Here is a 16,458-nt window from a genome sequence, read left to right on the forward strand (position 1 = left end):
ACTATCCCTCCTGCCAACCCCTAAACAAACAAAGATAAGATGGTTTACTTAAAGTCATTTCCCCACCCTGCTCAAAGCAGTTAAAACTTCAAATCCGTCTTTATCCTCGTGAACGGCATGGGTGGCTTCTCCTCACACACACAGCACAAACTGCATTTATTCCTTCAAATATTTTACAGATCACAAATTCTTCTGTTGCCATGTTAAGAGTCAGAGCTGTATCTATAATGCAGAGCTCCGTCACATGGATCGGTCGTTGTGAGAGGTCCCTCAAGCAGTTGGTGAGATTCTCCCTTGTCTGATATGCTCATCTAGGGCCTGTATATAGAAATTAGCAGTAGCCAACTTGTATTTGTTACATCAGCCTATAAATAAGCAGCAGATTGTGGGCGGTCCTAGTTAGGTAGCAATTACAAAATCTAATAGAACAAAACTTACAAGACCAAGATATATTTTCATTTTATTTTCTTATCAAAAACAAACAGAATAGTAAATAGTTATTCCGGCTAAAACGAAAAACTGTACTGTCAACACTTCCCAACACTTGGGCTCTTTACAACTCAAATCTGCCCAAATTCACACAGACAGAAACAAAAGTGAAGGGCTTACAAATGTCCTTTTGTTGGTAACAGAAATTTGCTATGTTGAATCTTTTGTTACTGCTGTGAATAAAAGAAATTAAAAAAACAAAAAAAACAAAATATTTGAGAGTGTGTGTGGTTGTGTGTGTGTGTCTGCAACTCAGCAGGCAACAAGCTGTGTGTTAGCCATCCTGCTGCTGAATGAACGGGTTTGGTATCGCCTCCATGCCATCCTGAGGACATATTAGCACTACGGAGGTTCCTCTGCAGACCACCAGCCCCAGCTGCCTGGTGTCTTCTGTCAACTTTAGCTGGTCGTCTGGATCTGGAGACACAAACACGAGTTTAAAGCGTCACTTTCATGACATCTGTCGGCTCTCACTAAATTTCAGATGAAATGTCAAAACACATTTGTGGTCACTTGATTCAAAACCAGGCACTTTGGATCAGACACTGCACTTCTTTCATTATTGCCTCCCTATTAAAGTTATTATTGCTGCAGTATTAACTATTAACTGAGTCGGGCCCTGCAGAGCTGAGAGTTTGTATGGGACACGACACAAACTCGGTCCAGTTTGAACCAGAGTCTGACCAGGGGGAGTCCAAACCCACTTACCACGCATGTACTCGATCGTGCCGTCCAGCACCAGGTTCAACAGAGGGTCGAAACCTTTGAGGACCCCGCTGGCTGAGAGGGAACAAGCTGCGTTAGTCAGTGGTCACATCGATTAGCATTAGCATTAGCATGTTAGCACGGACGAGCCACCAACCCTCGCGTCCTCCTTGAAACTTGACACGAATCGGCTTGTCGATGTATTTTGACAAGTCGAAGATGCTCTCCTTTTTCTTCTTGTCTTTGTCCTGCACAGACAAAAGGGGGTTGGTTTGTTTCAGAGTGTAGCGTGCCCGGGCTTAGCTCCGCCCGGCTAACCTAAACACCGCATATGTTCCCCTGAAACAGCTGCTCTCCACCTCAGGCCACGTTCAAAACAAATGACAACTGGCTAAAAACAAACGTCAGAGCGTCAGCGGGTAAAAGTTGAAAACAAACTTGAATAAAACCAAAGGAACTCACCGCCATGTTAGCTGTGTGACACGGAAGTTAAACCTTGACCCCAGAAACGATCCGCCAATCAAATCCTTGCGCGCACGTCGCTGACGTCACAGACTTGTGACTGTTATTAATTGGCTGAACAAAGAAAAATGATCAGAGTTTAATAATAAAACTGTGAAAGTATAAGTCAACAACAGGCCCCTGTTATAATTAGCATGTGTTCTCCATGAGCAGTGAGCCAAGTCTATTAATACCAGCGGGCTGAGGGCAGCTGGTGTTCGTGTTGCTGGTGACATGGCCTGTAGAGCTGACACTGAGCTCAAACCTCAGAGCTTCACGTTAGCAGTTCTGGCTGAGCAGGGAAACAAACTGGAGGAGGATGAATCTACTTCACAGGTCACAGACTCTGAGCCTGATTTGATCCCTGACGCCGTTCTACAAGTAGAGGGAGAAAAGTTTTATGTCAGTCGTCAACACCTGGCCCTCCAGAGTCCCTACTTCAGGGCTCTGTTCTTCGGCTGTGGCGTAGAGAGCAGCAGGAGGAAAGTGGAGATCAGAGGTGTGGGCCTGCGGCATTTCAGGGTCTTGATGCAATACAGCAGGACATCCAGTTTAGCTCTGGACAGAGAAAATGTTCTGGGGATCCTTGAGACTGCAGACTTCCTCCAGCTGGAGCGAGCCAGGCTGCTGTGCTGCAAGTTCTTGGAGCGTGAGCTGCACCTCAGTAACTGTCTGGGAATGATGGCGTATGCCTGGCGGCTGGGCTGCTCTCAGCTCTACACCGCAGCGCGACAGGTAGCGCTCACACACTTCTCGGCCATTTCTGCTGAAGAGGACTTCCTGTCACTGTCTAAGGAAACCATAGCAGATCTCCTCGCCAGCGATGAGCTGGCCATCCACAAGGACGATCTGGCTCTAGAGGCCATTCTTCGCTGGGTGTCATTTGACCCAAAACGAGAAGAGCACTTTCTGGAGCTCGTTGAGCTGGTGAGGCCCGAGTCTCTCTCTTTACCGTTCATCACTGAACTTTTGACCAGAATGAAAAGCTCTGACCCCAGAGCCAAGCTCATCTGTGTGCTGAACGAACATTTCCCAGTATCATGGTCCACGGGCAGGTCACTGAGAAGGACCAGGGCCGGAGAGACCCTCTTTGTCCTGGGTGGGCCCCATGATCAGGAGCAGCAGCCACTGTACCAGTTTCACCCGCTCAGTGGAAGATGGCAGAGCTGTGCTCCTCTGCAGAGGAAGAACCTCACACAGTACTCAGTCGCAGCAGTAGGTAACGTTGGGGAACTGGAGACCAGGGTAGCAGACAAATGAGTGAGGATGTGGATCTGTATTAATGTCTATGTACAGTGTGTAAATGCAGGGTCTCATTAGTTATTAGGGTTCATTCTTACATTAACATAATATAATATATGAGACACTGGGACTGTGATGTAACTTAAACATTTTGTTTGTCTTCTCTTTCTTTAGGAGACACTGTGGTTGTGACAGGTGGATACTTTCGGGACGTGCTGTGGTTCAGTGTTGACTGGGTCAGGATTTATGAATGTGGGAACCAGCGCTGGGTGGACGGGCCGGCTCTGAGGAAGTCCAGACACAGCCACTGCTCTGTAGGGTTGGACTCGGTACTCTATGTCCTGGGTGGCAGTATGGATGAAGGACTAGTGGCTGATGTAGAGAGGCTGGTCCTAGGATCAGACGAGGGTTGGGAGGGGGTCAGCTCCATGATCCGGGCTGTAGAGAGGGCGGCCACGGCTGCTCTTGGGTCTTGTATTTATGTTGCGTGTGGCCTGGATGAAAATGGGGAGGTGTATGGTGGACTTCAGAGGTATGTGGCCAGTGAGGATCAGTGGGATGTGGTGTCCTATTCTCCATTTCCAAGGTGAGTGAATTTTTCAAAATGCATTTCAACATTCTCCTTTTAGCCGTAGATGGAAACAGATACGTAACGTTTGTTAACCCTTTCCCAGGTACGACTTGGTCGCCACAGAGCTCAACGGCGCCCTCTTCCTGTTCGGAGGACAAGCCCTGCGTTTTGATGTGGACACAGATGAGTGGACTGTGCTGGAGGAGGAATGTCTGGACAGGAAGTTCTTCTGTGGCTGCACCACGGTCGGTGGCCAGATATATCTGGTCAGTGAGAGGAAGGTTAACAAAGCTTTCCCAAACATGATGCTACTGGACCCTTACACAGACACTTGCATCGAGGTGGATGATGCCATACCTTGTCCCGTGCCCATCAGGGGGTGTGTCACCATGAAAATGATCACATGATAATGTGTCATGTGACTGAATCAAACACAATCTCCTCTTCATGTTTGGTAGGAGTGACATGTCTGCCTTAAAATGAACACACAACATTTCTTACTTAAAATATGACAATAGTGCACATTTATTCAATATAAGTAATTTATTAAAACTTTCCACTGGCCACACAATCAACTTGGCATCTGTGTGTACTCAGAACAGTCACGTCTAATGGAAACACCACACGTCTCCTGCTATGTGGCAATTATCTACTTCCTATCTATTTTTAATAAAAATGATGTTCTAGTGTGTATTTTTCAGCCCTTTTATGCTCTACAATGTGATCTGTTTGAACCCCGCTTCGTATTGTGGGTTACAGTGCTGTTGTTCACACTGATCTTAATATATAAGACAATTAAGTCAGTAGAGAGAATGACCACCTAAAGAGCTGCCCTTACTAAACTATGAGAATATGACTGCGGTTCTTGGTAGAGTATGACATATTGTGCATGAGTGTGGTGTATTTTAGGACAGTTTATCAAAAATATCTCTATGTTGTACTGTACTGACCACCTGCAGCCCGTGTCTCGTCATATCGCACCGACTTCTCTTTCATTAAATCACGAATCATTACTTTTCAATAAGACTAACTTCATCTGAGCCACAAAGCTCTGACCCTTTGCAAAATAATCAATACCTATCTGTGTGCACACTTTGTATGGCTTACCCAGGTGCCTCGTGCCTCAGCAAACACCAGGCAAAGTAATTCTACTACCACACAGAACTTCAAGTGCTGGTCACAAAATAGTGTAAAGACAGCAGCCAGGGCACTAACGTCCAGCAGAGCAAAACTTAACAAAAACCCCATGAGAAATCATGCTGCCTCTCACAGTAATATTCAGCGTGGTCAAAAAGGCAAACACACACATATAAATATCTCATTTCAGCCCATATTTCTAGGAACAGTACTTTTTTCCTAAGAGCATCATTTTGTCTGAGACATGTTCTTCTTTGTGCACCAGGTGGCGCCATATTTCCCCAAGAGAATTGAGCTGTAACGTAACTGAATCAAACCTCTCACAGAAAAATAAAACTCAGACCTATGAGAAATCTGTAGTTGCCTTTCTATGTGTAACGACATTAAAATGACCTGTAGAGAGAAGGCTTCATAAAAATAGTCTATAAAGTGTTTTGTTAACAGATGAACTACAATATTTTACTAGTCTATGTACAATAAGCCATAGTGGGTATATGAATATAAAGTTACAGGACTAAGTTACCATTGTGTTCTAGCTCTTGCTTCTGTGCAGTGTTTAAAATACATTGAACCAAGTTTGGTTTTGTATAAAAACATTTTGGATGGACAAATGACTTATAGCAGAATTTCTATCCTTAGGTATTTCCAAATGGGTCGTTATATAAAACCTGGTAAAACAACACATATGATTCGATGTAAGATTTTGCAGTGGTAGAGGTGACGGTAATGTTTCTTACTAATTTCACACTGGATGTGCAGATTTACAATCATTTGTGCTTCTTCACTCTCCTTTTTGTAAACAAGCAGGATGAAGAAACTACCCTGATCTGAAATCATCTATGGACCTTGTTAGATGCACACAATCCACGTGTTTGTATCATATGTCAGAAAGATGTTCGTCTCCATCTCCTACTTTTCCAACGAGGCGCGGTAGACGAGGAAGGTCTCTGCTCCACTATCTGGTTTTGGGCAGTCTGCTGTTTATATTCCTCTGGTTGGTCAGGTTGTTCAGGACACAGTTGTTAGCAAGTGATGCCAGTTTGGAATTAATTGCTCCCTTTCTTTCCTCCCAGCTGCTCTCATCCCCTTCTTCCTCTGGTTCCTCCTCTTCCACCTCACTCTCCTCATCACTGCGTTCATCACGCTCCACCTGTGGACGGACGTAAAAAGCAATGATACATCTTGTAATCCCAGATCCATCGTTTGCTCACTGAACACCGCACTTCTCTCACCTTGCCCAGGAACACAAACTTGTAGACCATGCGCAGGATGAGATAAGCCCAGAAGATGTGCAGGGCTTGCAGCACTAACAGCAGGGCATTGAAGAAATAATAACCAAAGAAAGGGGGGAAGAATTCAAGCGACACCACCAGGGTTGTGTGGATCACCCTGTAAATCAGAGAAGACAGATGGTACTAACACGGCACTCCTGAAAGGTTTAGCGCTTTTCAACCCTTTTAAACCTTCAGCTCTCAAATAAAGAGCCACAGACGTCGGTTTGATGGGAGAGAGATAAAAGAGTCGTGACGCAGCTTGGTGCTCCAGAACCACAAAGCAGGTCCTTGTGGGTTTGAACCAAACACCAGTACAGACTGCAGAGATTACTAAAGCAATTTTCACAACTTGGCAGTGACAGTATGAACAAATACACAGTATGCTGAAATCAGTGTATACAATGTCTTACCTGCCAGGAAACACCAGCAGTCTTGTGACCAGGAAGACCAGAGAGAAGATGACAAATAATGAGTCACATGTCCTCGTCCAGCCGGCGTAGTGAAACATCTTGGCAGACTTTCATGAGAAAAAGGATGATAACAGTCAGTGCGGACTAATTCTTCAATATATTAAGGTCACACATTTTAAATCTCCCAAACTGTCTCAGAAACCTGGTGTTTCCAAATTGGTCTATAGTATGACCCATATTACTGTCCCTTTATTAAATGGCACCCAGTGGGGAATGAGGTGATGTTACCAGTTCTACATATCTCATGTCTGTGACAGAACTGATGTTCAGATATAATCAGTGAAATGTGACACACACAAGCCAGAGGACAATGGGCCTATTTTTTAACTTAGGAATATGTATTTTTATATTTACTATTGACTATAATGATTTTCCTTGCACTGTTTACTTTGTGCTTATACTCATACTGTTTATATACTAGAGTAGAGTAGGTAGAACGTGTTGAGGTGTAAGGATACGGAAAGCTCCACCATAAATAAACAATCTTTGCATTCAGGTCAGGTCTGCTTTGTGCAATCGCATTTCAAATCACTGAACATAGTTTAACAAAACTTCCTTCTTCCTTTTGCGCCAGTTTAACAGTGCATGAGAATAGGCGTGACATTTTCCACCTCATTGTTCCTCCCCATATCACAGCGTTAGAGAAAACGTACAGTGCAGAAAAGGCAGTTCTTGTAAAAGTCTTCCTTAGTAGTCTCAAGTGCCACACACGGAAATGAAGGTGTGTTGGGTTTTACCTCAAGAAGAAAGTCAGAAGAGTCATGCACCAGCATCACCAGCGTGCCAACCCTCACATAGTTGGCACAGTAGGAGAAACCAATGAGGAATATGGTGGCGAAGTGATGAATCACCTGCTCCTTAAAGTCCTAGAACACACACGAACAGGCAGAGACCACACACACAGACACATGTGAATGAGACGACTACAGCAGCTCTCCATCTGTGGTCTTGTGCATCGGCCGAGCCAAAGTTTTACATGTTGTCGGGAGCAGTTTGTTGCTGTGTTTGAAGCTCAAATATCATTGATCAGCAACTTGGAAACTCTGAATCATCCAAAACCACTTTAGTGTTTTTCAGAAAAACTTTGCCTGAAGAAGCTGAAGCAGAACCAAGAATTGCAACTGAGAACAAAACGTCGTTGAATTCATTGGCTGTGGTCTGAGGTAAATACATGAATCTTATATTACGTATTTTAAAACCTACACTCGGTTTAAAGAAAAGAGCAAATGCGAAGTACAGAGTTGTGACGTAATAGCAGCTAATCCAAAGCATGAGCCCTGTTAATTATAATCACACGAGAAAATTAACATTTGAATTACACAGTGAAAACAAATTAAAAAAAAAAAAAACATTCACTGGTTTTGACCATTTGACTGAAAGTTCAAATTTCAGGCACAAAATAAAACGGAAGTTCAGAGGAAACCACCTGAGGAGCAACAGGATGTAGTTGTGGGTGTGGGAGTGGGGATTCATGAAAACACACTCACTTTTCTCTTGACATCCACAGAGACACACAGCACCAGCGACAAATAGAAGCCCATTTCCAGGATGTAGTACCAGTAATGAGCCGCAGCCACGGGCTAAAGAGAAACAGAACAAGACACAAACACTGAATCAAAATTTACATGTGGCTGAACAGAAACATTCCCATCATCCTGCTGATCTGTGTAGTCCGGAGGGTTGGGAGATGGAGGTAATGGGACCTTTGTCTTAAACATATGTGGGATTCCACAGTGCTGAGCACCTACAGCACCTCCACCTGTCTGGACGGTCACGTGTGTCTGCAATCGGTGACACAAACACACAGCTAGAAGTCTTGGCTTGATGCTAATATAAAACTTCACATATAGGCATATAGAACATGTGAATCAACAGCCAGCCTGTGTTTTGATTCACAGAAAGTGTTGGTGCACTATCTTAAAGCAAACAACAGAGCTCTTGCAGAGCACACGGTGCTCAAAGTCTGCAGCAGAACAATGAAAGGAAGCTGACTGAGGCCTTTAACCTCTAGAAACACATCCCCTCTCTCTGTCAGGGGCCACTAGACCTCAGTAAAAGGAAAAAAGGAGCTCTAATCAGTCAGACTGCAGATAGACAGATCTGCGGCTTTGCATTTTTTCTTGTGCTTTCTTTTCGTGGTCATGACCCCGTGAGGAAAGTTCCCTGAAGGAATGTCGACCTGCAGGCAGACGCAACTGTCATCAACACAGCAGAGATATTAGCTTTTCATAGTCATGCAGGAGAACGTCCAGGAACACAAAAGCATTCTGGCCAATAAGAAATAATTAAGGAATTAAAGCTATGAAGGTGGAAATTAGTGGGTGGGTGGAGTGTCCTGATTCATTTATGCTATAAATCCGCTGTGCTGAGGCCAAATCCTTCCACCCAGGCCAAGGACTTTGTTTTGTTGGGTCACTTCCAACTTCCAACAACTTTTTTAATCGCTCACATTTGTTTATGCTCCAGTTGTGCAAGGGCGAATTTTTGATTCTGTCATTTATTTCTCACTTTCTCTGTGAAGATTCTGATTCTGAATTCAAGAGAATCACAAACCGCCTGAATTATAGAAGAATCAAAAACTCTGATTTGAGTCTGGGTTTTTCTTTAAATACCGCCTGAACAAAAACTGACAGCAGACAATTTATCAACAGCAAAAGCAGAAACAATCTCACAAAACTTTCATTCCAAATCATGTTGTTCACATTCTCACCTGTTTGGGATATCCCCTCCAACACTCTTTGTGATCCCAGAACCACGGAGTCTGGAAGTAACCCAGAAAACAATTATTCACGGGTCACATGAGACAAGCTCCAGCCTAGATGTCATTCCTGGAGCGTTTCTGACACTCACACTATATGTACTAAACTAAATCCATCGTACTCACACACAAAAATAAATCCAGCATTAGCGCAGTGACAAAATTAGCTGTTAAAGGAAAACAAGTGAAAAATGAACTTACATTTATTAAAGAGCCAAGTCCTGCTGTGAACGATACGAGGTAGAAGACAAACCTCCAACTGCACAGATAAAAATAAACATCATGATCATCTGATAGAGGGACACACTTAGCTGGACCAGCAGGAGAAACAATCAATGATTATATGTGACAGCCCAGAGAAGCTGCATGTTCACACAGACATGAATGAGCATTTCACCATTTCAGAGGTGACATCAGCAAACTGTGCACAAACACTCACTTCCTGCTGTTCTGCTGAGATCATTGTTTTTCAGACACATAACATTGATGAACCTACTGCGTCTTTAATTCACGTGCAAAACTGCATTAATGAAGAAACACTCACGAGGCCTCGCAGAACTTTTTGGTATTGCTGGGGCGATCCTGGTTCCTTCTGTGTCGGAACCAGGTCTGGATTTTCCTTTGTGAGAGTCCACACTGCTTCACCAAGCTTGCCACCTCAGTCTGAACACACACACACACACACACACACACACAAACAAAGACAGGTGCATATTTACATATACAGTGTGGGTGCACACGTTCAAGGTTAGACTGGATTTGCACTTTACTCACACTACTCCTGTATTTTGATATCAAGCTGTTCTGTCACTGTGTTGATGTGATATTTTAACATGTCACAGGCCTGACAGCCTTATTCGCAGCTGTATTCCTGCCTCCCTGTATTAAAATGGAGATCTGCTGCATATCCCACCTGTTGTCCTGAAGAGGCCTACAAAGACTGTTTGTTCTGTGGTGATGATACTTTACTCAGGGTTGTGTTCAAAGGGCCTTTTATTGAGTGAAACCTGGTTACAAGAGTTTGTAATTTTACTAAAACAACAACACACATTTTCATTTAGCTACAGTAGCTCTGTATTACAGGATTGATTAATGCTGATGGAGCAATATTTTTCTCCTGACCTCATCTTACAAGTTAAAGTCAGAGTATTTTGTCCACTCTCTCACGTGTCTGTGTTACATGGCCGGACAACAAAAACAACAAACAGGTCCTGCTGCTTGTCCAGGTCACATGGAAACAGAAGACTTGCAAGCAAATCAGGGGCAGGGCACTCAGACAGAACTGGAAGTATGTGCATAAAAGTTCATGCATTCACACACACACACACACACACACACACACACACACACACACACACACAGATTACTACAGTTTTCATCAGGCGATGCGTTTCCATTTGCCGTGTCAAGTCATGTCTTGTCCCGTCAGGTTCACGACTTTCCTTGTCTTCCCAGGATCATCAGTTTCGCAATAGAAGGTAGAATTTTTCCCACGAACAGTTACCTGTCTGCACCTGCTGCATCACAGCTCTGAATAAACGAACAGTTGTACCTATTCAGCTGCTGTGCTTCTGTGCTGTGACGCAGACATTACCAACCATTTCTAATTAGCAGCTGCTGAAGTTACTTGAAGTAACTTAAAGGTGATAATTGCAACAGAGAAGAAGAGTGACATCTTCTCACACTGCAGAGGGAACACACCTAACACCACACATGTACAGTGTGTGTGTCGTGACTAATCATTGTGCTGTTGCCGTTGTAACACATCTAACACTCAGTGACTCACGTGAATCAGATATATCTCTCTGGTGTTTTTCTTTTGTTTATACAGGCAGTGGTCAGCTCATCCAAATAAAGCCGCCGAACAGTCATGCTCTTCAGCCGTGACGTAACCACACCCAGCATGCAACACAACTACGACGTGTTAACAGCACACACGTCTTCAAACCTTTCCGCTTGCAAATGTATGTAAATTTCATCATGTCTGTATTAGATCATATTCTCCTTTTCCTTGTTTTTCCCTTTAATGTTCCTGACTATTACAGACACATTAGGTTTGGAGCCATGTGGGGGATAAAATGCATTTCTACATTTATATTAAATTATATTAAAAAACACTTTGTTTTTGTGACTATAATGGTAATTTTAAACCATTAGAAGTTATGCACGAACTGCTGTATTGCTTGTGCACCAAAAATACTTCCAGTCCCATGTACAAATATAATATTACCCAGTATGATGTTTCTTTTACTGTGTGTACAACGAATTAGCTGCAGGTGATCCTGAAAAGTATTTTAACAAACAGGAGAATTTTGGTGAGTTTTCCAAACTGAAGTTGTAAAATTGGGAAGAACAAAAACAGGTTCTGGAAATTATTGGCTGCAACAAGAGGAGTTTTACGAAAACATACAAGGAAGCAAACAAATACAAACTTGTGTTGGTTGGCGACTGCTCTGTTTGTAGAAGGTCTCCAGCTTCGGGACGGCGGCAGCGCGAATCCGAATCCGATCCTTCACGCCTAAGTGTCTGCTTAATGGGACAGCAATAACCCTGAGAAGACAAAAAAAATAAAATGCATTTTCTACAGCTCTTAGGTTTTGATCGTACCACAGCTTCATGGAAATCAGACAGTTTTAATTCCCTGGAAAGTAGGATGGACTGGACGATGGTACAAAGAAACAAAGGGGATCTGTGAGAAGAGGAAGTGGTAGATACAGGCCTGTGACACTGGTCTACAAATTTTATTATCGACCTCTGAGAGAAAATGTGCCAATTCTTACATATTTTGATGAGATGAATTAGAAGACAGGTGGTAAAGGTGCTGGTTGGTTGAGGTTTTCAAGATATTTCATGATAGAGTTTTATAATTATCTGTACACAGGTGAGTATATTTGCCTACGAGGCGTCTGATGATGATGATGATGATGATGATGATGCAGGGTTAGGGTTGGACACAACAATGGGACCAACCCCCCCACAACTCAGTCAGTGAAAATGTTCCATAAAAAAACAATACATGAATTGAAAGTTGATGGAATCAATAAAAGGATAAATGTATAATGATTGGTGTGGCACTGTTCTCATTGCTACATCACATTTTACAGAAAAGTTAAGGAGCATAATTAAACACCACCTCCTCCTAATTCTGAATTATTTTGATATTTTGATGCAATTTTGACCTGGAGCTGTATCTTGGACACTGGAGCCAATTAACCAATTAATTACTCAGGACTTAATTTTCCTTTATCAGTGACCCAATTCTGATCCAATTTAGCTCCTTTCATTTCCGAGGCTCCTTCCCTGTAAGACCAGAGACGATCGGAGGTGGTGCTGCTCCTGAACTTCAGAGAGCTGACATCAACAGCTGTCCAGCGTGATCCCACCACAATACAGAACGTAGTGCCGGCAACACGATAGCTCATTACGGTACTCCTGACAGCCTGTGGTGCCGCACCCACCGGGGTCCTGTGACACTGGCCAGAGCTTTTGTCATTAGCTGATATGGCATCAGGAGACATTTGAGCTGCGTGTGTGTTTGCTACTAGAGATAAGGATGAACAAAGCACCAGAGAGGAAGAGGGCAAACGTGAATGCACCGCAGAGATGTTTTGATAAATGGTGTGTGTGTGTGTGTGTGTAACTCTATCTCTGAGATAATTATCCTGAAGTGGGCATGGATGGCGAGATCAGAGAGAATGAGAAGGTCAGGACAGCTCCACACACAGACACACAAATTCTCTGGTTACAGAACGCACACAAACAAACACACTCCCCACCTTAACGTGTGAAACAGCTGTGGCCCACGACAGTCAGACAGAAATGACCGACGGCTCCGAAGCGACACCATGAAACTTCACTGTCCTCCACAACAACTAACACACAGTGGGACTACAGAACAAACAGACGCTCATCACTGCATGAAGACACAACCCCAGGAGCATGCAGGTCTTCAGCTTGTGTTATTATCCTCTCACCCCTCACTGCTACTAACACATCAGTGCTGCTACTCTAATACTAAACTAATAATTACCTGAAGCTACGGTCGAGACTTTATGCCAAACAGTGGCATTAATCTTCCGCCAACTCAGCTCATGCATTTTTGAACAGATAAAGTAGCAGCTGATAATAGGAGACGTACAAAAGGAGCCTATCTGTTGGCGTCTGCACAGTTTGTCTCCATCATTCTCGATTCCTATCCTGCTCCTCGCAGAACGAGTTTAAAGCAGAGGAAGACCGAATGTGTCATCACCTTTTACAGCAGCCTTGTTTTTAGGCATCGATTTACAGTCATGAGCTTCTGAAGGTCTGAAACATTAACGTTTAAATAATGTATGATATTTACTCCCTAATTGTTTAAAATACCCGATAAACATATTCTGAAATTGGGATGTATGTCCCTAAATCTTTGTAACGTGGCCTATTCCCTGCAATTCCCTTAGACCTGGATGTTAAAGGATCTGTTATAAATGTGGGGGGGGGGCACTTTGTATGGCATCTTAAAATTTGATAAGCACATAAAACCAGTGGTGCAAGGATGTTTCTTTAATCTATGTTTCCTCTCCACTTCCTTCCTTTAAAGTTTTATACGGTTTAGTGCCTGAGTATCTTATCGAGCATCTTCACATCTGCAAGACCAACATGCTTCCACGAGCTTCCATCCAGATTCTCCTAGAAGACCAAAGAACCCAGACACGATGGGGGACTGAGCACCTGCTCTTTGCCTCTTCGTATCTTCTCAACTTGGCTTTCAGCTCCAGGAGACTGTGACCAACTTCCTAATTAGTTTTCACATCGTTCATTCGACTCTCGTACGTCTCTGTTGTGTCTTTGCTGCCTTGTACAGCTTTTAACAGGCTTTGTTTCAGGCCTGTTTGAGGTTTTGCAAAGCACTTTGGGTAAACTCGACGTTGTGTGTAAAGTGCTATATATACACAATATCGATTTGACTTGGTATGTGGATTAATGTCAATATAAGATGATGATTGCAGATTGAACACGGTGGAGGGGGAAAGAACACAGTAAGGTTTTCTTTTCAGCGTCTAAACATCACAGAGATCCTTAATGTTTTCCCCTCTGGCGCCTGTCCCTGTTTATCTCGGGAGCACCCAGGGGCTGGTAAATCTCTAGAGGCTGTTAAGTGAATCAGTGAATCAACCTCCAACAGTAGAAAGTTCAGCTTAACCTTGTCATCAGCTATAAGGAAACTACTGCCATCACTGCCATATCACACCTATTAAACTTCTTCCTTTCCTCAAACACACACACATCCCATTGGTTGTAAGGCTGGATCCAGTCCCTCTGGGAGGAGGAAGGGCTTTCACATTGTCAGCAGCTAAAACTGTCCACTCATGATGCCTGATCTACATCCTCCATCTACTGGGAGCACTAATGAAGAGTAAAGCGGAGCAAGACAAAGACAAACCCACACGGCGTTTTTAAACATTTCACTTGATGACAGATCCACATTAAGCACCATCATGGATAAATGCTGTAACATTTATGTCATCACATCTTACTACTGCATGGTCTCACCTCTCAAAGACATATCTGACGGCTATGAAAGCAAAGGCCAGTGGCAAAGTGTAGATCAGATCCTTGGGCAGAGGAAAGCGGCCTTCATCTTCCTTCATTTCAATGTCCCGCCAGCCGACACCAGGAGGAAGCCAGTACTCCTCCTGCCACAGCCACTCATTGACCAGGGCTTCCATCCTGAGGAGAGGAAGGAGAGCAGGGTTTCATGTGAGTGGGATTTAAATCAGCTGCTCCAACGTGCAGGTTATGATCATTCTTCTTACAGATTACTGTGACCTGAAGGATTAATTGTTGCTATACAAAACATCAGAAAACACAAGCAAGTGATATTTTAATTCCCCTGCCCGAGGTGGGGAACCAGTTAACGCAGCTGAAACAGCAGATATTTGGCATCTCTGCATGAAAAACCCTGAACTCTCTGTACATCATGACTGAAACGGCTGTGCCGCATGCTCCGTTACAACACAACACTGAGCAACCTGCAGAATCCACCTGCCAATCCTTGTGGGCCCTGATCCAAGCATGAGTCTCTGCATGCACCCCACCAAACCTGAACAAGGCAGCCTCAGCCATGATGCATGCAAGGCTGCACACGCACGCACACACGCACGCACACACACACAAACACGTGAACACACACTTCTTTTGTGATTATGAAATCACATGCTCAAAGCGGATCGGGTTCAGTCCTCTCCTCAGTCTTCACTGAGGCGGCCTCACATGGCCTCGTTCTGACTGACATATTAATTATAGCCGGTGCAGCATGGCGGGGTTTGGCAAAGCGCACACGCAGCCTGCTGACAGGACAACACACCACGAGCTGCCCAACACACGCTCGCGCTCACCACAGACAAACAAACGCGCTCATATATGAAAAACACGCAGCTCGTTAATAACAGTCCGGCAGCGCGCAGGGAGTCCGGCAGCGCGCAGGGAGTCCGGCAGCGCGCAGGGAGGGAATCCACCTCTCACATCCCGCTACAGCCTCAACCAGCCAACACACACACACACACACACACACACATCAGTCTATTTTAAACGGCAGAAACCCGAACAGCTCATTGATACAGCTCGTTGTATTGATCCATAACAAAATATTAATGCGACACTGTGGTTACCTGTGACGGCGCTCTCGACGGTGATGGGTACAGCGGCAAATGGGCGAGGAGGAGCGTGTTGACGCAGCCTGGTCCTGCTGAGGGCGGAGAGAGTCATCACCATCACCATCTGCATCTCAGCGGGTTTTATGTCACAGCCTGCGAGAGATCAGCCTTCGGTCGTCATCGCACACCGCGCAGCGCACATCCAATCAGCCGATCGTCGATAACGCCTCAGCCAACTGCACATACCGGAGAATATACGGGCGTTTCAGCCTAATAGTGACAAATACAGGACAGCAGCTTGTTATTTGCATCAACGTACAAAACCCACAGCAAGCAAATCAGTGCAGGTCATATTCAGCCTCAGGTCTGCTGCACGATATACGCTGGACATGTGTCTTTGTAATTTGATTTAATAAATAGTCCCTTAAATTTCATAATTTAATGAATCTGTATACCTTTGCATTTGGCATGTCTTTTTAAAAACTCATTTCAGTTCATGTATATTCTGCTGTTGGTGTGTTAGTGATTTATGACCTACGTCTTCTTCCTCCTTCCTGAAGAGGAAAGAGACACTGGCGCTCAAAGATGAAAAGGAGGTTTTTTGTTAGAGCTTATTTGTGACTCCTCAAAGTAAATCCTGATTGTTGTGCAGCCGAACATGGCACTTCACACAGTT

The 16,458-nt window shown here is 44.1% G+C and overlaps 3 protein-coding genes across 3 annotated transcripts; 1 reads left to right on the forward strand and 2 right to left on the reverse strand.

The window, feature by feature from the left end:
* Window positions 1–434: 434 nt before the first annotated feature.
* On the reverse strand, window positions 435–1,726 carry lsm7 (LSM7 homolog, U6 small nuclear RNA and mRNA degradation associated). Its single transcript, XM_026305107.1, has 4 exons — window positions 1,657–1,726; window positions 1,352–1,442; window positions 1,198–1,269; window positions 435–906 (listed from the first exon to the last, which is right to left on the reverse strand). The coding sequence occupies exons 1-4, from the start codon at window positions 1,660–1,662 to the stop codon at window positions 764–766; spliced, it is 312 nt and encodes a 103-aa protein (XP_026160892.1). The 5' UTR covers window positions 1,663–1,726; the 3' UTR covers window positions 435–763.
* Window positions 1,727–1,929: 203 nt separating this feature from the next.
* Window positions 1,930–3,976, forward strand: LOC113129368 (kelch-like protein 23). Its single transcript, XM_026305319.1, has 3 exons — window positions 1,930–2,914; window positions 3,112–3,523; window positions 3,612–3,976. The coding sequence occupies exons 1-3, from the start codon at window positions 1,930–1,932 to the stop codon at window positions 3,913–3,915; spliced, it is 1,701 nt and encodes a 566-aa protein (XP_026161104.1). The 3' UTR covers window positions 3,916–3,976.
* Window positions 3,977–4,079: 103 nt separating this feature from the next.
* cers4a (ceramide synthase 4a) lies at window positions 4,080–15,897 on the reverse strand. The gene is made up of 11 exons (XM_026305057.1): window positions 15,798–15,897; window positions 14,680–14,856; window positions 11,580–11,697; window positions 9,692–9,810; window positions 9,349–9,406; window positions 9,100–9,150; window positions 7,877–7,969; window positions 7,127–7,255; window positions 6,330–6,436; window positions 5,878–6,034; window positions 4,080–5,795 (listed from the first exon to the last, which is right to left on the reverse strand). The coding sequence occupies exons 2-11, from the start codon at window positions 14,853–14,855 to the stop codon at window positions 5,601–5,603; spliced, it is 1,203 nt and encodes a 400-aa protein (XP_026160842.1). The 5' UTR covers window position 14,856; window positions 15,798–15,897; the 3' UTR covers window positions 4,080–5,600.
* Window positions 15,898–16,458: the final 561 nt, after the last annotated feature.

This window comes from Mastacembelus armatus, chromosome 4 (genome assembly GCF_900324485.2).
Source record: "Mastacembelus armatus chromosome 4, fMasArm1.2, whole genome shotgun sequence".
Taxonomy (NCBI): Eukaryota; Metazoa; Chordata; class Actinopteri; order Synbranchiformes; family Mastacembelidae; genus Mastacembelus; species Mastacembelus armatus.

Bases quoted from the DNA above. Each gene is read 5' to 3' on its own strand.
- lsm7 (XM_026305107.1), bottom strand. The intron at 1,270-1,351 runs GTTGGTGGCTCG...GTTCCCTCTCAG, and splicing joins GTTTCAAGGAGGACGCGAGG to CCAGCGGGGTCCTCAAAGGT. The intron at 907-1,197 runs GTAAGTGGGTTT...TTGTGTCTCCAG, and splicing joins CACGATCGAGTACATGCGTG to ATCCAGACGACCAGCTAAAG.
- LOC113129368 (XM_026305319.1), top strand. From the start codon at position 1,930: ATGGCCTGTAGAGCTGACACTGAGCTCAAACCTCAGAGCTTCACGTTA. The intron at 2,915-3,111 runs GTAACGTTGGGG...CTCTTTCTTTAG, and splicing joins GTACTCAGTCGCAGCAGTAG to GAGACACTGTGGTTGTGACA. The intron at 3,524-3,611 runs GTGAGTGAATTT...ACCCTTTCCCAG, and splicing joins TCCTATTCTCCATTTCCAAG to GTACGACTTGGTCGCCACAG.
- cers4a (XM_026305057.1), bottom strand. From the start codon at position 14,855: ATGGAAGCCCTGGTCAATGAGTGGCTGTGGCAGGAGGAGTACTGGCTT. The intron at 7,970-9,099 runs GTGAGAATGTGA...GTTTCTCTTTAG, and splicing joins GGAGGGGATATCCCAAACAG to CCCGTGGCTGCGGCTCATTA. The intron at 6,437-7,126 runs GTAAAACCCAAC...TTCTCATGAAAG, and splicing joins CTTCTGACTTTCTTCTTGAG to TCTGCCAAGATGTTTCACTA.